Source organism: Rosa rugosa, chromosome 6, assembly GCF_958449725.1.
Source record: "Rosa rugosa chromosome 6, drRosRugo1.1, whole genome shotgun sequence".
NCBI classification, from domain to species: domain Eukaryota; kingdom Viridiplantae; phylum Streptophyta; class Magnoliopsida; order Rosales; family Rosaceae; genus Rosa; species Rosa rugosa.
The window spans coordinates 6,582,529-6,609,992 of record NC_084825.1 but is presented as its reverse complement, the minus strand read 5'-3'; the positions used below and the strand labels follow the sequence as shown (position 1 = coordinate 6,609,992).

The following is a 27,464-nucleotide window of genomic DNA, read 5'->3' as shown; positions in this document are numbered from 1 at the left end:
CATCGGGTATTCGACCCTAACGGGGAGAAATTCGGGGGAAATCGGGTAACGGGGATGGGGATCCCCAGTATTCAAATTTTGAAATCGGGTACGGGGCGGGGATGATATTTTGATCCCCATCCCCATACCCATCCAATAAGAATTATCTGATATATATATATATATATATATATATATATATATATATATATATATATATATTATTTATTATATATATTTTTGATATTTTTTATAAATAAATATTTATGTAAACTTCATATTTTTGTCAATATTTAAATTATGTTAATAAATATGTTCAAAAAAAGGAAGATTCTTTTAATAAAAGATCTTTATCAACATGTTAATTTTCCTTGATTGAAATAAGAAATTTATTTTATTTTGATGTTTGATTTTAACTTCATATTTTACAATCCATAATTATTTGCATGAATTTTTATATAATAAATTAGTAATATTATTAACGGGGATTGGGGCGGGTATAGGGACCTAATCCCCAATGGGGACGGAGACGGGGAATCCCCAGTATCTTATTACTGGGATTGGGACGGGTAAGGGAATGGGGAATGAAGTCGGGTATGGGGAATGAAGTCGGGTATGGGGATGGTAATTTAATCCCCTTACCCTACCCTCCCCATTGCCATCCCTATCTATAACACAGTCTTCTCTCTTTCTCTCTCCTATCCATGACCAAAAGTTTTCTTGACAACACCTCCATAATCAGTGTAAGCGTTGTCTCTAAACATATATTCCTGGCAGGGCTGGCCCTGAGTTTTTAGGGGCTCTAGGCCAAAAGCAAAAATGGGGCTCCCCATTGTAACATAGAAATATAGCAATCCCAATATCATTTACCAAAATATTATATTAATTCAAATTCTGCACTTGAATCTTTGTTTTGATCATCTTCAGTAATGATATTTTCTTCCTCATTCACTGGAAGATTTGGTTCGTCTGTACCACCACTTTCATTTATAGGCTGACTAAGATAATCATTTTCATTGGCATTAAGACCTTGACTCAGTTCTGCACTCTCGTTTTCAGTCATTAACTGATCATGTTCTTCAACATCCTTCTCATTCTCAAGTATACTTGCATCAGCTGAAGTTTGTGCTTGTTTATTATTTGTGTTGAAGTACTTACTAAGAGATCCGGCTTGAAGCTTAACTAATGCATCTCTCTTTTGCTTTTCTTTTCTGTTTTGAGCACCCGAAGGATATTTTCTAATTTGAGCCATGATATTATAACCTGCAAAACGAGTGAAAGACAAAACTTTAGCCCAGAAGAATATTTTTGCACACTAAACAACTTATCTTGGTCCCCCAAAAAGCTTCAAAATTTAGCATATAGGACTAAAATATGATGACTTTATACCAAAGAAGGCTGATCATATATTCATGATATATGTAAAATAAGAAGAGTGCTAGCTTGCATCATTGATACCACTACGGCAACACTGTAAGATCAAATATGGACATAACACATATTATCATAAAGTAATTGATGATTAGCTTAATATCAATCCTAGTTTAACATGGATACAAACAGTGAATCAATACTAGTGACTTAATGAAGTAGTGTATCAATTCATTAAGGATAGTAATCCATTGCTTAGTCTACAAGAAAGGCTACAAGTTGTGATACATTAGGAATCTAACAGTGAAACCTAAACCGACAAGGAATGCTTTAATGGGAAGCTTCTTGAGGTTTAAGTATCATATATATATACAGATGAATTGGTCCCTGATTACCACCGACGTTTTGCATATTGTTCTGTCCATTGAGAAGCAAGTTGGTAAGTAACAGAAGACCACATTCAGTGATCGAGTTAAGCAGTTGCATAAGATGGAATCTATGACTGTTATTGCTGAAGGTACGCCTTGATCCTTTTATGATTGTTATGCATATGTTGTGAGCATGTAATTATGGTTTTACAATTGGTATAAGAGCATAGGCTCACAAATATGAAAAATCGTTTTAGGGTTTTGCAAAACAAACATAATTTTTTTTAAGGGTTTTTGCTTTACGGGTCAAGTAATTGATCAGGTTACTGACCAAGTCACTGGTCATGTAACTGATCAGGTACCTGACCAAGTAAGTAACTGACCAAGTAACTGGTCAGGTACCTGATCAAGGTAAGTTACTTAAGTCGACTGCTGCATCTGGTTAATTATAAAATTCACGCTTCCGCTATGATTTTTTAGCAGCAAATTGGGGAAAAAGCAAAAACAGGTTTTTCTGTGAGATTGATTTCGATTCATAGCATGATAATTGAATTTTTGATTGTGCTCAAGAACCCTAGTTGCATTCCCGGCGTGCGTTAGGTTAGAGTATATGGTGACCGGATGAAATTTACAATTTCTTGATTGTTCTGTGGTTTCTTGGAATCGAATCAATTTTGGTTATGCTTGAATATGCATGTTGAATTGATTGTTTATATGGTATTGCATCTGTGATCGTATGACGATGTATGAAGAACCAGAATCTCCCAAATTTTTACACATCGTTGAAATTGACAGATGCATGAGCTTAAATTTCTTATAAAGACAATGATCTGGATAGAATATAAAGTAAAAGAGCTCATATGTTTTGTGGTTTTCTGTTGGCATAAGTGATTATGATGCACAAAGCATCCTTCATTGATGTTGGCAGAAAACATTGATCAGGTACGTGTAACTGGTCAAGTAACTGACCAAGTAACTGACCAAGTAACTGACCAAGTAACTGTACCTGATCGAGTAACAAAACTGAAATTGTGTTTTGTGTTTTAAAACTGTGCTTCAGTTTTATCTTCCAAAGAAGTGGTTAAGTATGGTTTTAGAATACAAAACAGCAGTATGCATGCTTGATGAAAATAAATACGGATACTTAGAAATTTTTTTTCTGTCTAAAGATGTAGATAAATTTCTTTGGATAACTTGTTTTCATTGAACATGGCATATTGATAAAGAACTCCAGGATGTTATGCTTCTGCTCAAAAGTGTTGCTTAACATTGTTTTTTGTTATGGACTGATATGAATGCAAGTATGGATTGTTTAGGTTTTCCAAGGTTCTAAAAAACGCTAGGCGCTAGTCGGGCGGTGACCCAGGGACTAGCGCCTAGGGGCCTAGGCGGGAGCCTAGGCGGGGACTAGGCGGTTTTTATTTTTTAATTTTAATTTTAATATTTTAATAACAAATACATATAAATAGAATAATTCTTGTGTTGTTGATAATTTTTTATTACATAATTATATTCAAAACACTAAACCCACCCATTAAATAGTTTAAAATACTAATTAGATGATATAAATAGACGTTTTATCCTAAACTTTATCAGAAAAACTATTAATTTAAGTTGTAGTGGTCAACTTTGACCAAACCACTTAATAGTTAATACCAAGCAACTGACTCACCTTTCACGTTTAATCATGTTTCATACCTCCAGTTTCTGCAAATCTCTCTCTCTCTCACTGTATTCAGAATATATGGCCCTTTTCCTCCCTCCTTTCTAAGGGGTCATCGAATCTCCTTTCATCTCCCCCATAAAGAAAATCAAAGAAAACTACCAAATCATCAAGTGCACGACGAGATGAGAGAGAAATCTTCAAGCTATTGATCATCAACGTCAGAAACGAGAGAGAGAGAGAGAGAGAGAGAGAGAGGAGAGATGCGACTGCCCAACGCCCAGCACCCAGGCCGCCTACCCCGCCTACCCCGCCTAGGCGGCCACCTGGAGACCCAACGCCTACTGACTTCGCCCAGGCCAAAATTGGAACGGTACACTGGCGCCTAGGCCTAGGCCGATTTTTAGAACACTGAGGTTTTCTGTATGTTTTTGTTTTGGTTGCTTAAAGCTAAATAAAACACAGAAAACTTAAAATTAATTTTCTTTACAAAATTGAGAACTCACATGAATTTTGTTTTGCTCCTTAGGTAACTCTTACATGAACTTGAACAATGTCTTGATGTTAACTGGAACAAATTATAGAGCTTGGCTAGACTCCGTAGAAAACTACATGGGAATGCATGAAAACATAGACTATTGCTTCACTGAGGACAAACCTGAAGAGTTGAATGAAAAGAGCACCAAGAAAGATACTGACCTTTACAAGAAGTGGCATAGATCCAATAGAATGGCTAAGAACCTCATTCGAACCTCTATGTCTAAGACTGTCAGGGGAAGTATTGAAGAGCCTGAGCTAGCATCAGATTTTCTGGAACACATAGGTGCTAAGTTTAAAGAAAGTGAAAAAGCAGAAGCAGCTAGGCTGACTAAGGAGTTTCATGATTTGAAGTACATGGGTTCAGGGGGAGTTAGAGAGCATATTATGAAGATGATCAATATAAATGGCAGACTTAGGGAACTCTTGATGGGGGTTAGGGATGAGCAGGTAGTGCATTATGCACTACATTCCTTGCCGAACAGTTTTAGTCATCTTAGGACCAGTTACAACTCTCAAAAGGGAAACTGGACTCTAGATGAACTTATATCCATCTGTGTGGATGAGGAATCTAGGATCAAGGAAGAAAAGGAACCTGCTACGACCATTAACCTTATTGAGAAGCCTAAAAGGAAAAAGCCCCAGAATAAGCTCAAGCCTATCAAAGCCATAACTAAGAGTTCAACAGCTGCAGTGGCCAAGGAAAACAAGTCATTCAGGTTCAAGTGCTACTTTTGCAAAAGAGTAGGACACATGAAAAAGGACTGCACTGGCTATAAAAATTGGTTAGCCAAAAAGGGTAAGATTTTTTCTAATACAGTTTTTTCCTTAGAAATTAATCTTATAAATGTTGAACCACAGTCTTGGTGGATAGATTCAGGCTCACCGATTCATATTACTAATTCTTTGCAGGGATTCATAAGGAAGAGAATCCCAAAAAGTGATGAAGTGAACCTGTGTGTAGGAAATGGCATGAGAGTGGCAGTCAAGGCTATTGGAACCTTAAAGCTCGATTTAGGATTAGGAAAATTGTTAGTTCTGGACAATGTTTTTTATGTACCTTCCATGAGAAGGAATTTGGTTTCAGTTTCTCTTTTAGTAAAATCTGGTTGTAGACTTGTTATGGATAGTAATGGAATTCTTATTTCTAAAAATTATGTTCAAATTGGTTCTGGTGTTATTATGAATGATTATTTACAGTTAAATTGTTCAATGGCTCAACAAGAAATTTTACTTGTTGAAAATAACACAAACAGTACTAGCACTTTAACAGGTGTTAAAAGAACCAAACTAAATGAAAAGTCTGCATTTTTATGGCATAGAAGACTCGGCCATGTTTCAAAAGAGAGACTGAAAATTTTGGTGAAAAACAACATCCTAAATGAACTTGATTTTTCTGATCTAACAGACTGTGTTGAATGCTTTAAGGGAAAAATAACTAATACTAGAAAGAAGACTGCATATAGAAGCCAAAATTTATTAGAACTCATACACACTGATATATGTGGACCATTTAGGCATCAAACTATCTGTGGGAATGTGTATTTTATCACATTCATTGATGACTTTTCTAGATACAGTTATATTTATCTACTTTCAGAAAAGACACAAGCATTGAAAGCCTTTAAAATCTTTAAGTCTGAGGTAGAAAATCAACTAGAAAAGAAAATCAAAACAGTGAGATCAGATAGAGGGGGTGAGTTCTATGGCAAGTACACTGAATCCGGCCAACAAAAGGGTCCATTTGCCTTGTTTTTGCAAGACAATGGAATTAAAGCTCAATATACAACACCCTATAACCCACAACAGAATGGTGTTGCAGAGAGAAAGAATAGGACTCTTTTGAACATGGTTAGATGTATGATGTGTACAACAGGTTTGCCTAAATTTCTGTAGGGTGAGGCTTTAAAAACTGCAAATTATATTTGCAACAGAACACCTAGCAAAGCCATAGAAAATACTGCTTTTGAGCTTTGGTGTGGCAGAAAACCTAGTCTTCATCACTCCCATGTTTGGGGATGTCATGCAGAAGCTAGGATTTATAATCCAAGCTTGAATAAACTTGATTCTAAGACAGTTAGTTGCTATTTTATAGGTTATCCAGATAAATCTAAATGCTATAAATTATATTCTGCTCATCATTCACCTAGAATTTTTGAAACACATCAAGTAAAGTTTCTAAGTGAAAAAGTTCACAATACAAACCTTGAGGATTTAACCTCAGATTTTGAGGAAATTGTGTCGGATGAGAATATAAGTGTTGTGTTGCCTTTAGAACAAGATGTAACTGATTGAGTCACTGGTCCAGTAACTGACCACGTAACTGTCCCTGATCAAGTAACTGGTCATGTAACTGGTCAAGTAACTGACCATGTAACTGATCAAGTAACTGCACCTGGTCATGTAACTGACCATGTAACTGGTCAAGTACCTGTCACTGGTCAAGTCACTGACCAAGTAACTGTCGTTGGACAAGTAACTGACGATGTCACTGTTCAAGTAACTAACCAAGTAACTGTCACTGGTCAAGTAACTGACCCAGTAACTGATCAAGTCCCTGTCAACCTGTTAGGTTAAAAATTGCACAGAGTGTAAAATGTCACCCAACGTAATTTCACTCGTATTCATTAACAGAACAGAGTTTTAATTATTTCGGGTTCGACCCATTCAAGACAGAATGTGTCTCTTAATTACAATCCCTTGTTACAAGGGAACACCCTTTGATTCCATTTATAAAGAAACCAGTGTGTGGTTGTTTGTTTTTGCGGCTGCACCCGAATTTTGGAATGGGTTGCCTACGTACCCGGGAGGGGATCAAGCCACTCGTAGTTCAAGAGTTCCAATGAGTGAATGACCCATTGGAGGGCTTGGATTTTTGGAATAGGAATAGTGTTTAGGATGCGGTTGCATCTAGATTATTTGATTCCAGATTGCCTACATACTCTTGCGGGATCAAACCACATGTAGTTCCAGCCTTTGGGATTTAAATGGGTAGATGACCCATTTATTTTTGGATTTGTGTTTGAGATATTTGTGAGGGTTTAGAGCCCTTGAATTTGCTTTTGGGTACTTTGGGAATGATTTGATTTTTCTGGTGTTTGGGTGAATTTGACTGGTGGAGTCAGAGATTCGGATTTGCTGAATTTGACTGGCGGAGTCAGGGATTCGATTTGAATTTGTGGTTGCATCTAGTGGGTCGCTAGATTGCCTACATACCCTGTAAAGAGATCAAACCATTGTAGTTCATGCGGATTTTGGGATTTTCCTTGGCTTTGTACCAAAAAGATATTTTCAGGTTCCGAAGTATTTTTAACGAAACCAAATGTTTAGGTATCTTGAAAGGGAAACCCGTAGCCTCGAGCTTCGCCGATTTCCTCAAATGAGCCCAAATTTAGACGTGGGCTTTGCTTGCGAGCTATGTTGCTTGGTCTACACCAATCAAGGCCTTTGGGCCCCAAATTTGATATGGGCACCCGTAAGGACCCAGCTGCCAAGGGTTGTAAATCTTCCTTGTTTTCTTTTTATTTTTTTTTTTACTCTCTCTCCCTGTCTCTTTTTTTTCTTTGCTGAGTCCAGACGAACCTCGAAGCATCGCAGAATGCTCCAAGAACAAGGCGTACCCCCTGCCAATCGAAGATGAAATTTAATTTGGAGATCGGAACTCGCTTGGGTCTTTGACGAAACAGAATTTCTCAGCCTTTGAAGCTTGCAATTGTCTTGATTGCTTCTCCTTGTGGAGAATTGGGTAAGTACCCTCTCTGTTTTGATTCTTGCTTCTAACTCTGTAGTTCAGGAAACCAAGTGCCGACAACACCTTTATTGTACTTTACAGTCATTTTGAAGAAGTACCCACTGTTTAGGAGCTTGTTTGTTCACATTTGGTGTTCAACTTGGCTGCCGCGTTTTATCGAACAGGTGCTGTGTTATAATTCTTCAATAGCAAAGCCAATCATCCTTCATCGTGGCTTCGTAGAGATTAGCTTTATTGCAGGCTTTAATTTGAAGAAGAAAATGTCTCTTGCTTTGAAACTTTATTCATTGAAACTGTTAGCTCCACTTTGACTGCAGGTGTATTAAATGGAAAACCACTCGGCCTATCATGTCCTGAGAACTATTGTTTTTAGTTCGATGCTTACGAACTGAGCTTTGAACGCTTGTTCTTCTATTTGCAAAGAAACAAAACTTGCTTTAATTAAATCTGCTTCTTTTGTCTTTATTTCATGGTGGTGCCATCATGTTCCAGCACACTTTGTATAATAAGAAGACATGTTTAAATAAGCCTTCCTCTTAATTATTTTGGAAGACCACCGCCAAACTTCACTCTTGTCTTCTTATTATGCTTTTTTTTTTTTGGGTTTTCTCCTTGGTGTGTTGGAGAAAGCTTGATCATGTGATTATGCTCCATTAATTGACTTTCCAAGAGGTGGTTCTGTCATCTTTACTGATGGAGAACGACAGGCCACACATCCTTTTTCTTTTATTTTTAATGAACTGCACTCTCTTAGCTCTTTGGTTTTCTTCTTTGACTTTTTGAGAGAAACCACCGGGCTCATTTTGATTTGAAGAGCAGCAAAGCCAAAGTTTTCAAGGACTCTTTGCTCGGATTTTTTTTTTGTTTGGACAGTTTGACAGGGAAGCTCTTAATTTGCTTTCTTCTTTTTTTTACTGTCAGTGAGGCTGAAAGAGATGTGTTCAGCTCTGTTTCGATACTCCTTGCAGATTTGTTGCAGGTTTTGATTAAGGCAATTTTGAGCACAACAGTTTTATGTTGCTGCTGGAACTTGGGAAAACAAGGTCTGCTGCTGGGATTTTAAGAACCAACGGCCCTTGCCTGGAACTTGAGGGCAAAAATGGTGGCCGAAGGCATAGCCGGAGCTCGACGATGATACGGCACCCTAAGGCACGCCGTGTCGGAGCTTGAGGATGATACGGCACCCTAAGGCACGCCGTGCGGGAGCTCGACGACAATCGGCACCCTAAGGCACGCCATGTCGGAACTCGATATCACTGGAAGCCTGCATCATTTGAGAACAGCAAAGGAAGCGGTGCAGATCGGTGGAAGTCTCACCCTCTTCTTTCTTGCTTTCTTCCTCTCCTAGCCTGCGGTCCTCTGCTTCTTCACGGTCCTCCTCAAGCTGCTGTGTTCCTCTCCTCCGTCCTCCCCTTTTTTTTGCCGTAGAGTGACTATATATAGGCAACTTGGGTTTGCCAAGATGACGTGATAGTGATGGAGTTGGACTCAAACATATTATCATCAAGGCTGAGAGTCAGTGATTAATTTGGAATCAGTAACTCCAGCTTTATTAACGTGTACAGTTCAGCTTCATTGTTCTATTCTTTTACTTCTCTCTTCTGAATTTGAGCAAAGCTACGGTAGATAGACTTGTGGAAGAAGCGTGCTACTTTTACACTTTCTCCTTTACCGAAAATGTTTTTTTTCTTTATGGGCTTTTGAATTTATTTTTTTTTCGGTTTCAACACAACCCTCAGCCTAGAAGATCACAGAGAGTAAGAAAACCAACTTATGGGGGGGAAGAGAGTGACTACATTGTTTATCTGCAAGAAGCAGAAATTGAAATGGACTGTGCAGAGGACAATGATCCAACTACATTTAATCAGGCCATTGAAAGTAATGAATCTCATCAATGGCAGCTAGCAATGGAAGCAGAAATTAATTCCATGAGTCAAAATACAGTTTGGGAATTAGTTGAACCTGACCCTAAACAGAAACCTATAGGTTGTAAATGGGTTTTCAAAACCAAAAGAGATGCAAATGGCAATGTAGAGAGACATAAAGCAAGATTAGTTGCCAAGGGTTTTACACAGAAGGAGGGCATTGATTTTACCGAGACTTTTTCTCCAGTTTCTACAAAAGACTCGTTTAGGATAATCATGGCTTTAGTTGCTCACTTTGATATGGAGCTACACCAAATGGATGTTAAGACAGCCTTCTTGAATGGTGAACTAGATGAAGTGATTTATATGAAGCAGCCAGAAGGTTTTGTGCAAGCTGGAAGTGAAAACTTAGTATGCAGGTTAAGAAAATCAATTTATGGCCTTAAACAAGCTTCTAGACAGTGGTACAAGAAATTTGATTCTGTGATTTCTACTTTTGGATTTACAGAGAATCTTGTTGATGAGTGTGTTTACTTGAAGACAGTTGGGAACAATTTTATTTTCCTAGTACTCTATGTCGATGATATACTTTTGGCTAGCAGTAACTTTAAACTGCTTAAAGACACCAAGAGTTTTCTGTCAAAGAATTTTGACATGAAAGACTTAGGAGAAGCATCCTATGTACTAGGTATTGAAATTAAAAGAGATAGAGCACATAGACTACTTGGTTTGTCTCAACAGAATTATGTTACCAAAATTCTAAAGAGATTTGGTATGGAGAAGTGTGCAGCTGGAGAAGTCCCCATGTCCAAGGGTGATAAACTAACCAAGAAGAAAAGTTCCAAAAGTGATGTTGAGAAAAAAAATATGGAGTCAAAGCCTTATGCTAGACTTGTAGGAAGTCTCATGTATGCACAAGTCTGCACTAGGCCAGACTTGTCTTTTGCAGTAGGGATTTTATCAAGATTCCAGTCTAATCCAGGCCATGAACATTGGGTAGCTGGGAAGAAAGTGTTGAGATACCTGCAGAAAACTAAAAGTCACATGCTAGTTTATAGGCAAGTGGAGGATCTGAAACTCGTTGGATTTTCAGATTCTGATTTCGCAGGGAACTATCCAGACTCCAAGAAGTCAACTTGTGGATATGTGTACATGCTAGCAGGAGGTGCAGTTGCTTGGAAAACCATGAAGCAAACTCTAGTCTCAACCTCCACCATGCAAGCTGAATTTATTGCAGTATATGAAACTGTGTGTCACTATGTCAATAAACCCATCAGACAACAGCCGATGACTGTTGTCTGATTCAGAAAATTTCTGTTGTCTAGTAGCCTGATATCTCTTAGGCCTTCAGACGACAGATATTACCCGTCATCTATATTTCACTCAAACAACATAGGCTGGCCAATAATCTGTTGTCTGATTATGTAAAGATATGCCGAATTATGACTTTCTGAGGTTAAAGATGTAACAAAACGACAGTTATATGTTGTTATAAAAGACCCTGCACAACATCTTTTCATAAAACTCTATCGTTTATATTTCATTAAGACGACAGAAATCTGTTGTCTGAATATATGAAAATTTGAACTATCTTGGATTTTTTCTGTTGTATGAATCAATTGTAGACAATATATAAATTAGAATGTTCTATTGTTTAATTTTGAGTAATAAGACAGAATTATGTCGTTTGAATATATAGAGGCTTGAACTTTCTTGGGCCTTTCTATTGTGTGATTCAATTAAAAACCACAATTATCTGTTGTCTGACTAGCATAAATAATACAATTGGTCTGCTTCATCTGTGATTTATGGTGATTTCAGACAACAGACATTTGCTTAAATTTTGTAGTCTGATGTTGGTTTGGATGTCAACTTTAATTGGTTTTTATTTATGTCTTAGAAAGAGCATTTGCACGACACAATTTTAGAAAAATTAGTCTATTTATTTGAATATCATCATGAATCATTACAGCCACCAAAGTGAGTTCTAGCTATATGCACAAAATGATTCCTAACTACTGATCTACCACAGACATACAACACTAGTGATCTGAAACTTGACAGCATGCTTGCCCATTCAACCCAGACTTGATCAATGTCCAAGTAATCTCCAACTCGGTAGTTATCCTGCATAAGTAATATTCAAGTGTAAGAAAAGGTATAATAGAAGAAGCCTAAAAGGGAAGATCTGGGGAGGGGGAAAAAGCATAAGGGATTACCTCTTCAAGTTTGTAGAACTTGTACAATTCATCCACATATTCAACAACTACTAGTTCCAACATCTGTATATTGTCGTGACAACATGTTTTCCTTAGATGTTGCACTTATAGATCATCACTTTCTGAGCCAAAAAGATCTCTTCTATTGGAATTTCCATTCAAAGATCACCTCATGCCACCATGAATGCAAAGCTACTATAAACTTTGACATCAGTAGTAATACATAATATCAACAGTTCCTTACCTGCATTTCACGGTGGCCACAATCTAACCATGAAACTCCCTCAATAAGATTTGTTTCCTTCTCCAATTGACCACATGTAACCCAAAAAAGATCACCTCGTGCCACCAAAAACAAAAAATGCTAAAGCTACTATAAACTTTGACATCAGCAGTAATACATAATATCAACAGTTCCTTACCTGCATTTCACGGTGGCCACAATCTAACCATGAAACTCCCTCGATAAGATTTGTTTCCTTCTCCAATTGACCACATGTAACCCAAAAAAAATCATCAAATCAGTGAGCACCCCTTTCACGTCCACCATCCAAATCAAGAATGCAAAAAAATGCTATCATTCAGAAGCATATATGTCTGCAGACATCTATATACATAACATGTTTCATAAGAAAACTAACCAAAAAAAAACAATTGCAGAACACATACAAAATGCATAGTGCAGGATGAAGAATTGTTTTCACTAAATTAATCCCATTTATCTACAAATCCCGAGTGCACAACCATCTGATAATAGTAGTATTTAATGAAGTAACTAAAGAAATACAACTACAAAACATTCCTTTACCTGTAATTTTGGAGGAGTGAAAGGTGTCAATTCACCAAATTATATCAAAAGGAAAACCTCATTCCTCGAGAGCTGCCATGCGTCCAGGTCCAGCCATCTCACCCCTACAAAACCATGTTCGTAACCAAATCAGAACCATATGTCTACCCTCCTAATAATATGAAAGGTAATAAGTGCACTTGTATCTTGTTGAGAGTACCTTATACATATTCAACACAATGCTCTCTCACTAATTGTTCATGCCGCCATATATTTCTCACTAAATATGTTGGATCATATACTAGCACCAGAAAAGCCACCAAAAAACTACACCATTCACATGATGAATCAGACTTATTCAGGTCAGATCACACAAGTTTTGTGAAATACTCATATAAGAACTAATAAAAAACCAAAAGAACCACAGAAGCCAATCCCTAATTTCTTTCTCTGTCTTTGGCTTTTGCAGGTTGACTTTGATTTCCCAAACATGTACAAATATACTATCTAAATTTCTAAACATACTAAACGTGAAAGCAACTAACTGATATAACTATTTAATCATTACCGGTAAAAAAATGGAACAAATAAACTTCATGACTACAATAGAAAACTATGAAGGACATGTAGGAAATTGGCCCATTTTAACATTGATACTTCATGACTACAGAATGCTTTGACAACATGATCAAGGCAAGTGAGATTAACAAAACCATTGGCAAAAGAATTGAAAAAAGAAAGCAATAACCATCAAACAACCTGCATATCTATTAGAATATAGAAAAATAGCTATTTACTTAATAAAGAACTGCAGAAATAAAGGGGATGATCAAAGACCAATCTATAAGGTGATCGAATAGCAAAAGAAAAGGCAACTAATAACTTCCAAACCCATTTTGTATGAATTGTTTTGTTTATTCTAGTTATTATTAAATTAACCATATATCTAAATTAGCTAGTTAGGTCGATATATGAAATTTATGATACCAGATCCCACCAGAATATATAATTAATTAACATGCAAGAATAAAGAAACACAGCATTACAAAACACTATGAAATCCACATTGCAGTAATAGTCACTACTGGGTTTCACCGATCACCCACATAAAGAAACCAAGCACACAATAACTAATACATAAGGAAGCAGATATACATATTCAAAAAAGTTAATAGGTTTAGACAGTTACTATTGTTAACTATTCAGGAATCATATACATAACTGTGCCACTAAATGTAAAATCAAATGAGTGGAAAGAAACAATCTTTCCTACCAAGGTATATAGTATACCCTCTAATCAACATTAAAAACGAAATTTAGACAAGTCTCTCTACTTTTTTCGAAGCTAAAGTAGTGAGGAAGAACAAATTTAACTGTATATATGACCTTATTCACCGCATAAGGGTCGAAATGAATTCAATCATCTAATCCCAATTCGGAATTACAATTAAACCATTGGAATTGAATCAATTGAGTCAATAATCCAATATGGGTAGATCAAACTTCAAGCCAAATCACTACCAGAAACCTAGAACTTATCTGGACCAAAGTTCATTCAAGGAAGAAAATTTCATGAAAGAAGTACGAGCTTTTAGATGAAGACCCCAAATTCAAAATTAGAATGCGTAAAACATTTACAAATTCATCTATTGAATACCCATCTCTTTGTGGGTGGAGAAAACACCAAGCAACTGAGACCTTGCAAATAGATATAGAAATAGAGGAAAAAGTGAAAGAATGAGAGAGAGATTGAATACCCATCTCTTCGTGAGTGCAGAAGTGGCACTGACCCGTGGGCTTGCCCTTGAACTTTCCTCTTCCTATTTTGGATTCAATAGATAACAGCCTCCGCCTAAACCGCTTGTGTTGCTGCCCAATGCAATCACCTAGGCAAAGTGAGATGAACACTTAATCGATAAATCCCTAAATACCCAATCCAACAAAAACCCTAAATCTATTCACACTTAACCAAGGGGCTTACCAGTGACAGATGCGGATTCAGATTGAGACCAGGATACGGATCGAGACTGAGATCCTTTGGCTGGAATGGGGTTTTCAAGTTTGCAAGGCGAGATGGTTGAGATTTTTTCTAGGTTTTCAGTTCGATGTTGGATTGGAAGAAATTGATATTGGATTGGGTTTTCAGTTCGAAGATTCCTGTTGTGTGCGAGAGCGAAAGCAAGAGCAAGAGAGAAGATGGGTTTGAGAGTGAGAGCGAGCTGAGAGACGATTTTTAAGTTTCTGCGAAAGCAAGAGCGTGCAAGAGAGAAGATGGATTTTGAGAGTGAGAGCGAGCTGAGAGACGGTTTTTAGGTTTCTCTCAGTTTGATAAATTTGTCGGGCCAAAATTTCATCAAGTGTTAGACGAGTATGTCTTTATGTTGTACCAAAAAACCAAACTGAAAGGGGAAAAAAAGTCCAAACAAGTGAACAACCAAAACTAAATCAATAGCAGTTTAATGCACAACAGAAATCTGTTGTCTGAAACATAACCTTTTTCAAACAGTTCCTTTCAAAAAAAAAAAAAAACTCAAACAATCAAAACTAAATCAATCTCAGTGTAATGCACAACAGAAATCTGTTGTCTGAAACAGAGCATTTTTCAGAAAACTGATTTACTATGATATACACTATATTCAGACAACATAATTTTTTCATTCTGTCGTTAAAATTATTCAGACAACAGAAACCAACCATTCTGTCGTTTGAGCTCTGTCGTCTGATGGGTTTATTGACATAGTGTGTGAAGGACTTTGGATTAGAAATTTCTTGATGCAAACCAAAGTATTGAGTCACATTGTGGCTGGCACACTTGTGATTTATTGTGACAATGAGGCAGCAGTTTTCTTTAGCAAGAACAGTAAAAGATCAAATAATTCTAAGCATATTGATTTAAAGTATTACAGTGTTAGAGAAAGGGTAAAACATGGTGAAATAGCTGTTTTGAGCATTGACACGAATTCACAGCTAGCAGACCCCTTCACCAAGGCATTGTCAGTAGCAGCATTCCAGAAGCATACAGCCAGCATTGGAGTTTTAGCTAATCTAGATGTTTAGGTTCAGTAGAGAGTTAATCCAGTTGGAGCAATTTAAAATTCTAAGGCTTTTTGAGTTCTTGTATTTTTAGTTGTGATCTTTTGACTTTATTTATCACAACTTATTTGTAATGACAGATTTTATTATTAATAAATTTGAGGTATTTTCATATTTTGGTTATTGCTGCAGTTTTTGTTGAATGTTCTGAAAATTATCGATTTTGTGTTTAAAGTTATACTTGCTATCAGATGGCTTAAATCATGTGAAGCATGATGTTAAGGTTCAAGCAATATTTTTAAGCCATCAGTGTTCAGTGAATTTGCTTGAGTTTCTGGTTTTAGAAACATAAAGTAGGACCTAATATATGTTTACTTGTTGATACACATTAACATATATTGTATCACTTCTGGTTGAACATATGTGAATTGCAGAAGCTTGTGTTAGTGGTTTTGAAACTCTGCATTTTTGTTAAAATGTTGGAATGGATTTTCGATTTGAGTTTGTTATCTGGCGCGCACTTCAGTAAGTTAAGTAGGTTTTGATGTTCTCTGGTGCAAATCATCGAGCATGATATGTGTGAGTCCAAGGGGGAGATTGTAAGATCAAATATGGACATAACACATATTATCATAAAGTAATTGATGATTAGCTTAATATCAATCCTAGTTTAACATGGATACAAACAGTGAATCAATACTAGTGACTTAATGAAGTAGTGTATCAATTCATTAAGGATAGTAATCCATTGCTTAGTCTACAAGAAAGGCTACAAGTTGTGATACATTAGGAATCTAACAGTGAAACCTAAACCGACAAGGAATGCTTTAATGGGAAGCTTCTTGAGGTTTAAGTATCATATATATATACAGATGAATTGGTCCCTGATTACCACCGACGTTTTGCATATTGTTCTGTCCATTGAGAAGCAAGTTGGTAAGTAACAGAAGACCACATTCAGTGATCGAGTTAAGCAGTTGCATAAGATGGAATCTATGACTGTTATTGCTGAAGGTAAGCCTTGATCATTTTATGATTGTTATGCATATGTTGTGAGCATGTAATTATGGTTTTACAAACACTAGTACCAGTTATCCATCATTCCATTTACAATTAACAAGGAATCAAGGATGAACTTATATCATAATCAGTTTTGATCTCTATAACTCTATTAGTTCAGGCGAATCAAATAAGGAAAAAAAGTAAAGAAAACAGAGCCAAAATCTTAATCATTGATTCATTGAAAATTATTTGAATTTTCAAAGAATAATTACAGACTTACCCAACGAAATTGTTGTGTTAGACTCAAAAATCCTTCTTGGCTCTTGCCAATTCCCAAATCTGCCAGAAATTCAGAAAAATCAATAAAAACAACGAACATATGAAGAACAATAAATTGAGACTTTGATGATGATTGCAGATGATGAAATAGAAGTGGGAGAAATTGAGACTTTGATGATGAATTACCTGTTAGATTTGAGATGGGAGAATTTGGGATTTTGGAATCTAGAGAAGTGGAGATGGGGAAGATGATGATGATTGCAGATGAATGAGAAGATGATGACTGTCGGCAAAGAAAAAGAAGGGGACACCTTGATATTGATATGATATAATAAAGAATGAGGAAGAAGTAAAGAATGACAGTATATTGATATGATATAATAATATATCTCCAATTTTTTTTATTTTTTATTTATTTTTTTACATATATATAAAACTTAATTTGATTTCGGGGGCCCGTGAAACTTGGGGGCCATAGGCACAGGCCTGCTGGGCCTATACCCAGGGCCGGCCCTGATTCCTGGATCTCTCTCTCTCTCTCTAAAATCCTAGATCTCATGTGGTCGTCAATTCTTATACATAACTAGTGAGTATTTTCATGGACAATCTGACAATCACATATATAAAAATTGAAATTTTAAAGTGTTTTTTTATTACAGAAAATGAAAAAAAAAAAAAGGAAAACTACAACATGATGCCTTTTTTTTTTAAACAAGAGAGACTTTATTCATCAAACACGATTGAGATCATACAAGAAGGCATCCGATAAGAAATCCGGAGCATGATTGAACCATTCAGTGTTGATATCAGAATCAAAACTGATGTTGGCTAGCCTATGAGCTACCCTATTAGCTTGTCTACTGACATGAACTAAAATAAATAAGGGCCGAGTTTGCAGTATATCTTTGATGTCTACTATCAAATTACTCAAACCTGATAGATCTTCAAATGGGGATGAAATAGCATGAACAGCAACTAAACAATCAGTCTCTATTATTGCACTGTTCACTCCCAAACCCAGAAGCAAGAGCAGCCCTTGTTTTATGGCTAGCAATTCGACATGAAGAGGAGAAGTCACAAAGGATTTCCTGATAGAAAAGGCAGCCAAGAAAGCAGCTTGATCATTACGAAGAACACCCCCTACACCACCATAAGTAACATTAGGGAGATAAGACCCATCAATATTCAACTTCACAGTCTTAGGCCTAGGAGGACGCCAAGATTTGGCTACAGGCCTCATTGGTGTAGAAGGAACTATGCCAGAAGGAACGTTGGCTTGGAGATACTCTTCATACCATCCCATTGCAGTGGCTACAAGAATTGGACCATCTTTGTGTTTCTCATTCCACAACTTATCATTCCGGTTCTTCCATAGGCTCCATAAAAGAACCAACATTTTATCAAACAAACCGGAAGACAAGGAAGTAGCTCTCTCAAGTAGCCAGTTTTTGAAATCCAAATGAGATGAAACATCAACAACAAGATTGAAAGGGTGGGCACCCCAAATATTATGAGCTATAGGGCATTGACATAAGATATGACCTAAATCTTCCCAAGGAAACTGACAGTGTAAACAATGAAGATCGCCCAGATAACCTTTCAGAGATAAACAAGCACGAGTTGGCAACAAATTGTGAGAAGCTCTCCACCCAAAGATTGCAACCTTACCTGGAACTTTAGCTTTCCACAAAGCTTTCCACAATGGAGCATATGGGTCGCCTCCTGAAGAAGAAGACATAATATGACTCAAAGTAAAATCTCTAGCAACTTTATAAGCAGACTTTACTGAAAAGAAACCTTTCTTGTCCGGCTTCCATGTGATGGTATCTAGTGCTCTTCTCCGACTTAGAGGGATGCACATAACCTGTGTCACAACATCAGGGGGAAAACAAGCATGCAATGCTGCCACATTCCAAGAGTGTGAGCCAATATCAATAAGGTCTGCAACTTTATCAAAAACAGTATTAGCAGGTTTAGATAAAGAGTGAGAAGAGATTGAGGGAATCCACTCATCTTCTCAAATACTAATGTGACTGCCAGCTCCAACATTCCAAAGGAGACCAGCTTTGATGACAGGCCTAGCCTCCATGAAGCTCCTCCATGCATAGGATGGTCTCTCTCCCATATCAGCAGTCAAAAAACTCCCATCGGGAAAGTAGATTGATTTGAATAAACGGCTCACTAGTGAGGCTGGAAGGCGTTGAGCACTAAACAAATCAAAGTGAAAAGCTATCATGGCACGAAGAGGGAGAGAATGATCCCAAACTGAATTATTTCAACAATAACCAACTGCACCAGCTTCAAAATTCCCCTCATTATATACAAAATAGAGGAGCATCGAGCCGACTAACACTGTCAGTAAGAATTTTAAAGTTAAAAAAATTAGAAAAGTTCAGGAGAAAAACAACGAAGACAAGAATAGATAGCCAAGAGAAAAACGAAAAAAAAAAAAAAAAGAGAGAAAAACCATTTTTAGAAATCGAACCGGGTCCTGGAAAGGGAAACCCGAAAACCCAAAAGGTAACCCAAATGCAAAATAGAAGCTCTCTGAAAAGCCCCAAACTCTGCAAAACCCCCCTCACACACACGAACTCTCCCCGTCTCTCATTCACATGCTTCTCCGATCTCGCCCGTAAGCTCTTCTTCTTTCTTTGCTCTCCAAATTCTCTTCCTCTAATTCATATGATTATATCTTCCACTGCAGAATTTGCTCTGTGCTTTTCATTTCTTATGTTCTGTTGCTCAGAAATTTGAAGCAATTTTTCTCAGTTTTTTTTTTTTCTGGTCAAGTTTTTTTTAACAGTGAATATAGGCAATTTCATCATCATGAGGAATAAAGTTGATTGAGTTTGTTTGATTCGTGTAGTTTCTGTTAGGTTGAGAGCTTCATATAGTGTCATTTCTGCTCCGTTTTGATTCTTTCTGCAACTTTTTTTTTTTCAGGTGAAAATTGAGTGATATAATCATGCCAGACGTGCATACTCTTGTGAATGATTTCATTATCAAGCTGAAAAAGCGGTATGTTTTAAAGCACAATTTATATATAGTCTTAGCTGTACTGAGTTTAGGGCTTAAGAGACTGTAGTCTCGGTTAAGTAGGAGCCGTTTCGCATTATTGATTGTGGATGCTCTGTGCTGTGCTGGCAGTAAAATCGAGGGCTCGCAGGCTACGGCGAAGCAGACAGCTGAGTTACTTCGCTCGGTGATTTCGTCGCAGCGTGTGCCCTACACGAATCAAGCCGGAGCCTTGATTGATGCTGTAAAGGCTGTTGGGGAGCAGCTGATTGCTGCAAATCCTGTGGGTAGGTGTATGGAAATGTTATTTAAGTAGCAGTAATCGGGCCACTGTAGTATTATTTGGTCTGGTTAGTAGATTCTGTCATCAGAACGACGGTCATTCATGTTGCTTGAACATCTTTGTTTGGAATGTCACTTAGCAACCTTTACTACTTTAGCAACTGTTTTCTAGTGGCCTGTCAAATTAGACCATATATATAGGGCTCAGTCAATTTGGATGTTTTCTTTGGTATAGTTTGAAAATCAGAAATGATAAATGAAATGTTTTTTTTTTTTCATGAATGTTTCGGTTGATTATATATATATATATATATATATATATATATATATATTAAGTTATTTACTACATATTTTCTGCTTAAAGGGCTAGCTAGTTAATTGCAGTCTACAAATGGTGCTTGATCATCCAAAAGTAAGAATCTTTATTTGTTTTTGTTTTGAACATGGACAAAAGTAAGAATCTTAAGTTCCTCTGTGTTCATGTTAAAATAAATATTCATGTTATCTTCTATTGTCTAGGAGGAAATTTGTGGGAGATAATTCTTCTCTATAGCTTTTATGTGGGTACCCTGAATGAAATCCAAAAGTTGGTTTTTGGACGAGCAAAGCCAATATTTGAACAAAACTCTATACATTTTTTGTTTGTTGAAAGTAGACTAAAGTGTTGGGGGAGAAAGCAAGAGTTGAAGTCCTATCGTTAGTGTTGGTTTCAGCGTTCTACCTCTGGAGCCATACTCCCCCCTCCCCCTAGTCCCAGAAAGAAAACATTTGGACAATTATGGAAGCTAGGAATATGGCTTTACCACTAAATTATATGTATCACAAATGCAAATACAATTTGAGATATACCCACCTAGCTTAGTGAAAATAATATACACAATTTCTTCCCTTTCTCTATAAAGCATTCTCTGAATAGTTTTAAATCTGTGTTAACTTTGGCTTTTAGTAATTCAAACATGTCAGGCCTGAATTTTACTTTCATGGTAGTAAAGTACTTATATTGCTAAGTGTACTCGCCAATTTAATCATGCAGGGATTTTCTAACTCAGAAATATCATCTCAGAAGTACTATATTTATTTATTTATTGTTAATTTTTTTATCTTATATATTTAGAGGCTGAGTTATTCTATTTTCCCTGGTGATCTTTGGTAAACATGATTGCAGAGCTTGCTGTGGGTAATATTGTGAGGCGGGTTTTGCACATTATCAGGGAGGAGGATCTTTCTCTCACCACAGCTGCAATGGCTGGGTTGAACTTGTCAGCTGTCAGTGATGATGAAGATGATGTTGACCGCGACAACTATCCTGTTCTATCTGCTGCTGTAGTTGCAGCAGCTGCAAGAAGCACACTGCGTCCGCCTTCCTTGCAAACCCTTCTTGAAGACATGCCTGATGCAGCAGCTATCCCTCACACTTCTTCATCAGGGGGTGATTCTGAAGGAAAAAGCAAATGTGCGCTCTTCACTCTTTAGATTTTTGGGAGATTGTTTTTACTTTTTAGTAGATTTTTTGTCTTTTCCCTATCTGATCAGAAACTTGATTAAAGCATATTGAGTTTTTCAGTCAATATTTCTGATGATAAATGTTTACTATTTGTCTGTGGAAATTGGTGACTTGAATTTTGGGCTCCCAATGGTCTATGGTGCTGGAACTGTAGTTACTATTTCAAAGAAAAATTAAATGCCTTATGACCTTATGACTTATTGATATTTGTTTTCTTTCACAGCTGCTGATAAAAGTTCTAGAAGCCGGAAGCTGAAGCATGATGTCATTGAAGCAGTCAATGAACTTATTCAAGATATTGGCACTTGCCATGAACAGATTGCTGAGCAAGCAGTAGAGCACATTCACCATAAGTATATTTTCCTCCTAGCCTTGACTATTTTAACTACGCTGCCTGTTACTAATTCTCGTTTTTTCTTTCAAATATAGAAGTTTTATGCAGTCATATATAAGCTCAATTTTCCCCTTAAGATATACATATGTGTGCTTTAATAATAATTAGAGTGGTGTTGATTTTGGTGAGTGAGACAACTGTATACTAATCTTATTCATGCATTTTAGGTGGTTTTTAGTGATTTACTGCTGACCAGATTCAATGCCATAATGATTTTAATTTTTTTGTTTGTTGGTCTTTATGCTCTCTCTCTCTCTCTCTCTCTCTCTCTCTCTCTCTCTATTCTTATGCACAATGTAAATTGGTGTTGCATCTAAGTTGGCTGAAAAATTATTACTCTTGCCTTCTTTCATTTCTTAGTGGTCAGCCTTATGGTCTCTGTAACCAAGGTGATTAGAAGTATGGTTGCGTTTGTTGATATTGTAAAGACATGAAGCAAATGTTATCAGGCTCATATAGCTTTTGTTTTTTGGTCCTTTTTCAGTTCACTGAATATAATGACAACGAAGCTCTTGTTGTTAATTATTATGTGGGTTAATGAGGAACCTGTAATACTTGGGAAATGGTGGGGTAGGAGTATGGTGGTTCTTCATGTTTCCTGGGGAAAAGTTAATGTTTTTTCGATCAATTCTGTTTGTGTGATTATTCATTCATAGATAGAGTTTGAGAAGTTGGGCATTGTTTCTTGGCTGGCTCTGGGTCATCTAGTTACTAAATTAGAAATTAGAAGTGAGTTGGTTGGTTGCTGATTTTTTTTCTTTTGCTTGTTTAGTTTAGTTTATTTTTGTATGTAATTTTTATTTGATCCATGTGGCTGGAGTTGCATGCTTCCAGGTTGCTGATTATCGTATGTTTGTTTAAAGAAAATATATATTCCAGTGTATCTAGATGCTTAGAAAATTCACCATGTTATTGGCATAACAAATTCACATTGAATTTGACTTATTTACTCAGTAAACTGTGGGAATGTGTACGAGATACCATAAGTACCATTTAAAAGAACTAGATAAAATCCAAGAGTCAAACGAGATAAAAAGAAAATAATACATTATATAATGTACTGTGAGGACATTTAAATGTGTATTTCTGGTCTGTCTCTGAAACAAATGGACTACTTTTTCTTTTCGTGTTTAATTATTTGGTCTTCTATTTAGCTATTAATATCTTGCTTGTGCATGGAGCATCAATTGTCTCTTAAACCAATACTGTATAGTTTAGCTTCTAGGTAAGCTCACCAAATGATTGTTAATGAAAGATTTTGAAGGTTATAGTTTAACCATATAGGTTACAAGTTCATTGCCAGAATAGAGCTGATACTTTGATTCTTCTATCAGCTCATTCTTACTCTGTGGAATAGTTCAATTAGCTCTGTGGTTAATTTTGTATTCTGTTTCTTATACATAGAGATTATTACCTGGGTGCTCAATTTCTGTTTGCAAAGACTGCCTCCTACCATCTAAACAATTGTCCAATTTCTTAAAAAGTGGGATGATTAAGTTAAACAATTCTTTCTTTTTAATTTGATGGTTGTATTCTTTTGCTTGCCTGGCACACTTACATCGCTGCTTTTGTACTGTGTAATCATTTCACTGAAGAGGACACTTGGGTAGATAGGATTCTTGAGCAAATGAGGTTAAGACCAAATTATTATTCATGAACTAGATACACCGGAGAAAATTGTGTTTTCGAATATTTTTCTGAACTTGCAGTTGGACCCTCTACTTGATAACGTATGGCATATATTCAGTTCACCCACTTCATAGTCATTCTAGAAGATCCAACATTTGTTTTAACTTCCATATTTAGAAAGGATTGTAAAACTTGATAGGACGGAGATTTAAAAAACCTTCAGAGTGACAAGATTATTACATTGGGCTGTTTAAGTAAAATTTCTTTTTTATCTGATTTGATGGTTGTACTCTTTTGCTTTCCTGGCACACTTACATGTATGCTGTTTGTAAAAGTTCCAAGAACATGTATGCTGACTTCAATGCTGGGATAATACACTACTCTAATTTAGATTTGAATTTTCTGAGGAAAACTTGATCTACTGAACTTTTTGTGTTTTCATTGGGATTTTGGATTCAAGGCTTGTTGCATTTGTGTTCATCTGTAACAAATTGCTCGTTTATTTTGCTATTATCTTATATGTTCTGGTACTTGCTGTTTGTACGTACTAGAAAGAACTTATAAGACAGGATTGGGAGTCTTCTCCATTCATCAGAATATCTAGCTTTATGTAGAGTGACTACTGGCTAGTCTGAATGATCTTCAATTTTCTTAGTTTAGCATAACTTTTTCATCTGCTATTTTTAGTATGCTAATTGCAGTGTTTTTGCAGTGAGGTTATATTAACTCTAGGCAGTTCAAAAACAGTACTGGAATTCCTTTTTGCTGCAAAGGAGAAAAAAAGATCATTTCGGGTATTTGTTGCAGAGGGAGCTCCAAGGTTAGTGCAAAGTCCTACCTATTCTTCCAAAGTTTTAGATTTCTAATTCGTATAGTTTGGATGTTTCCTTGGTAGTCTGCTATTTCCATATCTTAGCACATCTTTACTTGTTTCCGTATCTTAAACCCTAAACCCCAAAAGATGTGCTTAAGATATGGAAATAGCAGACTACCAACAGCTTACCTGCCTTCGGCGAATTGTCTGCCTAGACCATTCTAATTTGTTATTAAGTGGTTTCTATCAGGTATCAGGGGCATCTTCTTGCAAAAGAATTGGTTGCAAGAGGTTTACAAACCACGCTGATCACTGATTCTGCAATTTTTGCTATGATATCTCGAGTGAACATGGTAGGAGGCAGTCTTATATTTTCCCTTATATTTTCCATTTGAGAATCTACATCCTATGTGCCAGCTTGACGTTGAATTTTGTATTTTTAAGGTTATAGTTGGTGCTCATGCTGTCATGGCCAATGGTGGTGTTATAGCACCTGTTGGGTTGAATATGGTTGCACTTGCAGCCCAAAGGCATGCCGTCCCTTTTGTTGTACTTGCTGGCAGTCACAAGGTTACATAACACAAAGCTTGTTGTATTTTTTATCATTTGAAAAATCCTTCGTTTTGTTTTCATTTTTGGGGTTAAAAACAACTTGGTCTAATAATGATCCACCTACTGGGGTAGCAAGCTTTGAAAGAGTTGAGTAGAAGGAATCATTTAAGTCAAATATTTGGGGATGAAATAGCCATCCCATCTAAGAATTGAGTCTCCTTTAGCTGTTTAATAATTAAGTCAGATGGTAAATAGATAGCATTACTCTCAGGTGTCATTCAAGTTTATGCTGGCTGCTAGTGTGTTATTAGCTTTGTATTTGCATGATTAGACAAAGAATGCTAGAATCGGGATATGGTCTCATGGGATTCTCAAACGGAGTTGGGCTTAGCCGGATTGAACTGAGAGTAATACGATCTGTTTGTAGCTTATTTTCCTGGATTTCACCCTTAACACTTCCCTATCCAAATTGTGTGTTTGCCTTACAGTTGTGCCCTCTGTATCCACACAACCCTGAAGTCTTGCTGAATGAGTTAAGATCTCCTTCTGAGCTGCTGGATTTTGGAGAATTCTCAGATTGCATGGATTTTCGAAGTGGCACTGGTTCCCCACTTCTGCATGTTGTCAATCCTACATTTGATTTTGTGCCACCAAAGCTTGTTAGTCTATTTATCACTGATACGTAAGTACTGTATGGATTTAGATTCATTGAAGATAGGTTTCACCTATTGCATTTCTATTCAATTAAAGGGAAAAAAAATGAAAATGGACATATAAGTTTATGATTAGATTCTGCCATGATAGCTTATATCTAGCCTCAACTCTAAAACCATCAATTTCAGATCAGTATTTTGAACTTTTTCAGTTTTATATATCCTGATTTCCTGGATAAATGTATCACCGACAATCTCTCTTTCTTTCCAGTGGAGGCCATAATCCATCATACATGTACCGGCTCATCGCAGATTATTACTCTGCTGATGATTTGGTTGTCCAACGAAGACCTGCTACAGGGAGCTGAGTTTAGCTCATGCTTTTATATCATATATTGGGTAAGTATATAGTTCAGTAATTATTCACTCAGCGGGGGCTGGGCTGTGGGGTTGTCGTGTGACAACTCAGGGCTTATAATTGTCATCAATTAACCACAAGTCTGTTTGGGAACAACAATTACTAGAGCAAAGTTAATTTCCTTTTTAATTGAAGATCTGTATTCTTGTTGCAAACATTCTTGGTACCAATACAAGCTAATTTCAGTTTAGGGTTGTCAATGTAATGTACGGTATAGCCCGTGTATGAGCGTTTTTTATCCATATTGGAAAAAGTAGGTTTAGACAAATATTAAAATTTGTTACAGCAGGAGCCTTGTATATTGTACTTTTATCGTCTTTCAGAAAATTGCAACAAATATGTTGCTAAGAGTTTGATCTAAAAGAAAACAATATCTGAATATGGTGCCTCTTGATGTTTATGCATTACAATTTTCGGGGTTGAAGTAGGGTGGGATTTAGGGATTTTAGGTGACTTCAATGTTGTAATTTTGATAAGATATTCAGTTGGTATGGTTCGGAAAATATTTTCTCATGTATTGGTTACATTCATCGTTGTCCGTGCAAGTATTGCAAACTTCATTAGTAAATGGAACTGACAGTTTTTCTACACAACTGTTAGGGAGTACAGAAAGCTATAATGGTAATGATTGGATGAAGAGATGATGAAATCAATTGTTAAGTCTTATGGAACCATGAAGACCATTGTTACTGCTGGTAGTGTGTCATGCAGAGCGGAGTATTTTGAGCTGTGAACTTTGGATGGTACTGATAGAAGCAAAGAGCGCCAATTTTGTGTATGTGGCCAGTTAGGAAGTAGAGTTATATTTTTTGAAACACATAGTGAATAGAATGTGTTTTTTGTGATATTGCAAGTACAATGCGGAAAGGGATTGTATTCCAGTTCCATAGTGGGATGTTGGATACTAAAATGTTGTATTTCATGTTGCTGATCTTATTGCAGATTGTTGCTGGTATCTCTTCTTTCTGTTAATGGATGCGTGGAAATTTTAGTAGAAATACCGTTGGGTATTTGGCTTTTTGCTGTTGAAACCATTTTCAGGTTTCCAACTATCTGAGGATTGTGTTGTTTGCACCATGGGAATTTGATCTTTTTGTGAAACCTTATTGTACTGCAAAGACACACCAGGAAGTTTCTCTAACTTGTCATGTTATGTTTGCATAAGTCCCTATTTCCAGCATGCTGAGGTTAGGATCACAAAAGAGTAACCAGACTTTGATACTTGTTACTCTTGGATATGATAATGGAAATAAAGTTACTTATTTACTGCAATTTCGGCGTCTCTGTCACTTACCTGATTCTTTTCATATACGTCCCCATTTCAAACTAACTGCGGCATACATCACTCC

The 27,464-nt window shown here is 36.6% G+C and overlaps 3 protein-coding genes and 1 long non-coding RNA gene across 9 annotated transcripts; 2 read left to right on the top strand and 2 right to left on the bottom strand.

Annotated features, from left to right (window-relative positions):
• Positions 1-759: 759 nt before the first annotated feature.
• LOC133713514 (uncharacterized) lies at positions 760-17,169 on the bottom strand. Its single transcript, XM_062139559.1, has 3 exons — positions 17,041-17,169; positions 16,856-16,914; positions 760-1,242 (listed from the first exon to the last, which is right to left on the bottom strand). The coding sequence occupies exon 3, from the start codon at positions 1,229-1,231 to the stop codon at positions 857-859; it is 375 nt and encodes a 124-aa protein (XP_061995543.1). The 5' UTR covers positions 1,232-1,242; positions 16,856-16,914; positions 17,041-17,169; the 3' UTR covers positions 760-856.
• Positions 2,952-6,205, top strand: LOC133714404 (uncharacterized). The gene is made up of 3 exons (XM_062140511.1): positions 2,952-3,034; positions 3,798-4,605; positions 6,194-6,205. The coding sequence occupies exons 2-3, from the start codon at positions 3,922-3,924 to the stop codon at positions 6,203-6,205; spliced, it is 696 nt and encodes a 231-aa protein (XP_061996495.1). The 5' UTR covers positions 2,952-3,034; positions 3,798-3,921.
• LOC133718653 (uncharacterized) lies at positions 11,468-14,911 on the bottom strand. Of its 4 annotated transcripts, XR_009850457.1 has the most exons (6): positions 14,522-14,911; positions 12,761-14,426; positions 12,562-12,665; positions 12,176-12,232; positions 11,754-12,092; positions 11,468-11,661 (listed from the first exon to the last, which is right to left on the bottom strand). It is a non-coding gene; the product is annotated as an uncharacterized LOC133718653 (long non-coding RNA). The 4 variants fall into 4 exon arrangements; XR_009850455.1 differs by having other exon boundaries at positions 12,176-12,665; XR_009850456.1 differs by having other exon boundaries at positions 11,754-12,232.
• Positions 17,170-19,337: 2,168 nt separating the features above from the next.
• On the top strand, positions 19,338-27,282 carry LOC133717214 (uncharacterized). Of its 3 annotated transcripts, XR_009849464.1 has the most exons (12): positions 19,338-19,486; positions 19,798-19,872; positions 20,002-20,156; positions 21,317-21,604; positions 21,879-22,008; positions 24,391-24,498; positions 24,743-24,845; positions 24,937-25,062; positions 25,533-25,726; positions 25,969-26,096; positions 26,716-26,890; positions 27,058-27,282. XR_009849464.1 is itself a non-coding variant. In XM_062143892.1 (11 exons), exons 2-10 carry the CDS (start codon positions 19,820-19,822, stop codon positions 26,063-26,065), a joined length of 1,254 nt encoding a protein of 417 aa, XP_061999876.1. In that variant the 5' UTR covers positions 19,338-19,486; positions 19,798-19,819; the 3' UTR covers positions 26,066-26,096; positions 26,725-27,056. The 3 variants fall into 3 exon arrangements, 2 of the variants coding, with proteins under 2 accessions (XP_061999876.1, XP_061999875.1); XM_062143892.1 differs by lacking the exon at positions 27,058-27,282 and having other exon boundaries at positions 26,725-27,056; XM_062143891.1 differs by lacking the exon at positions 27,058-27,282 and having other exon boundaries at positions 26,716-27,056.
• The last annotated feature ends 182 nt before the right edge of the window (positions 27,283-27,464 follow it).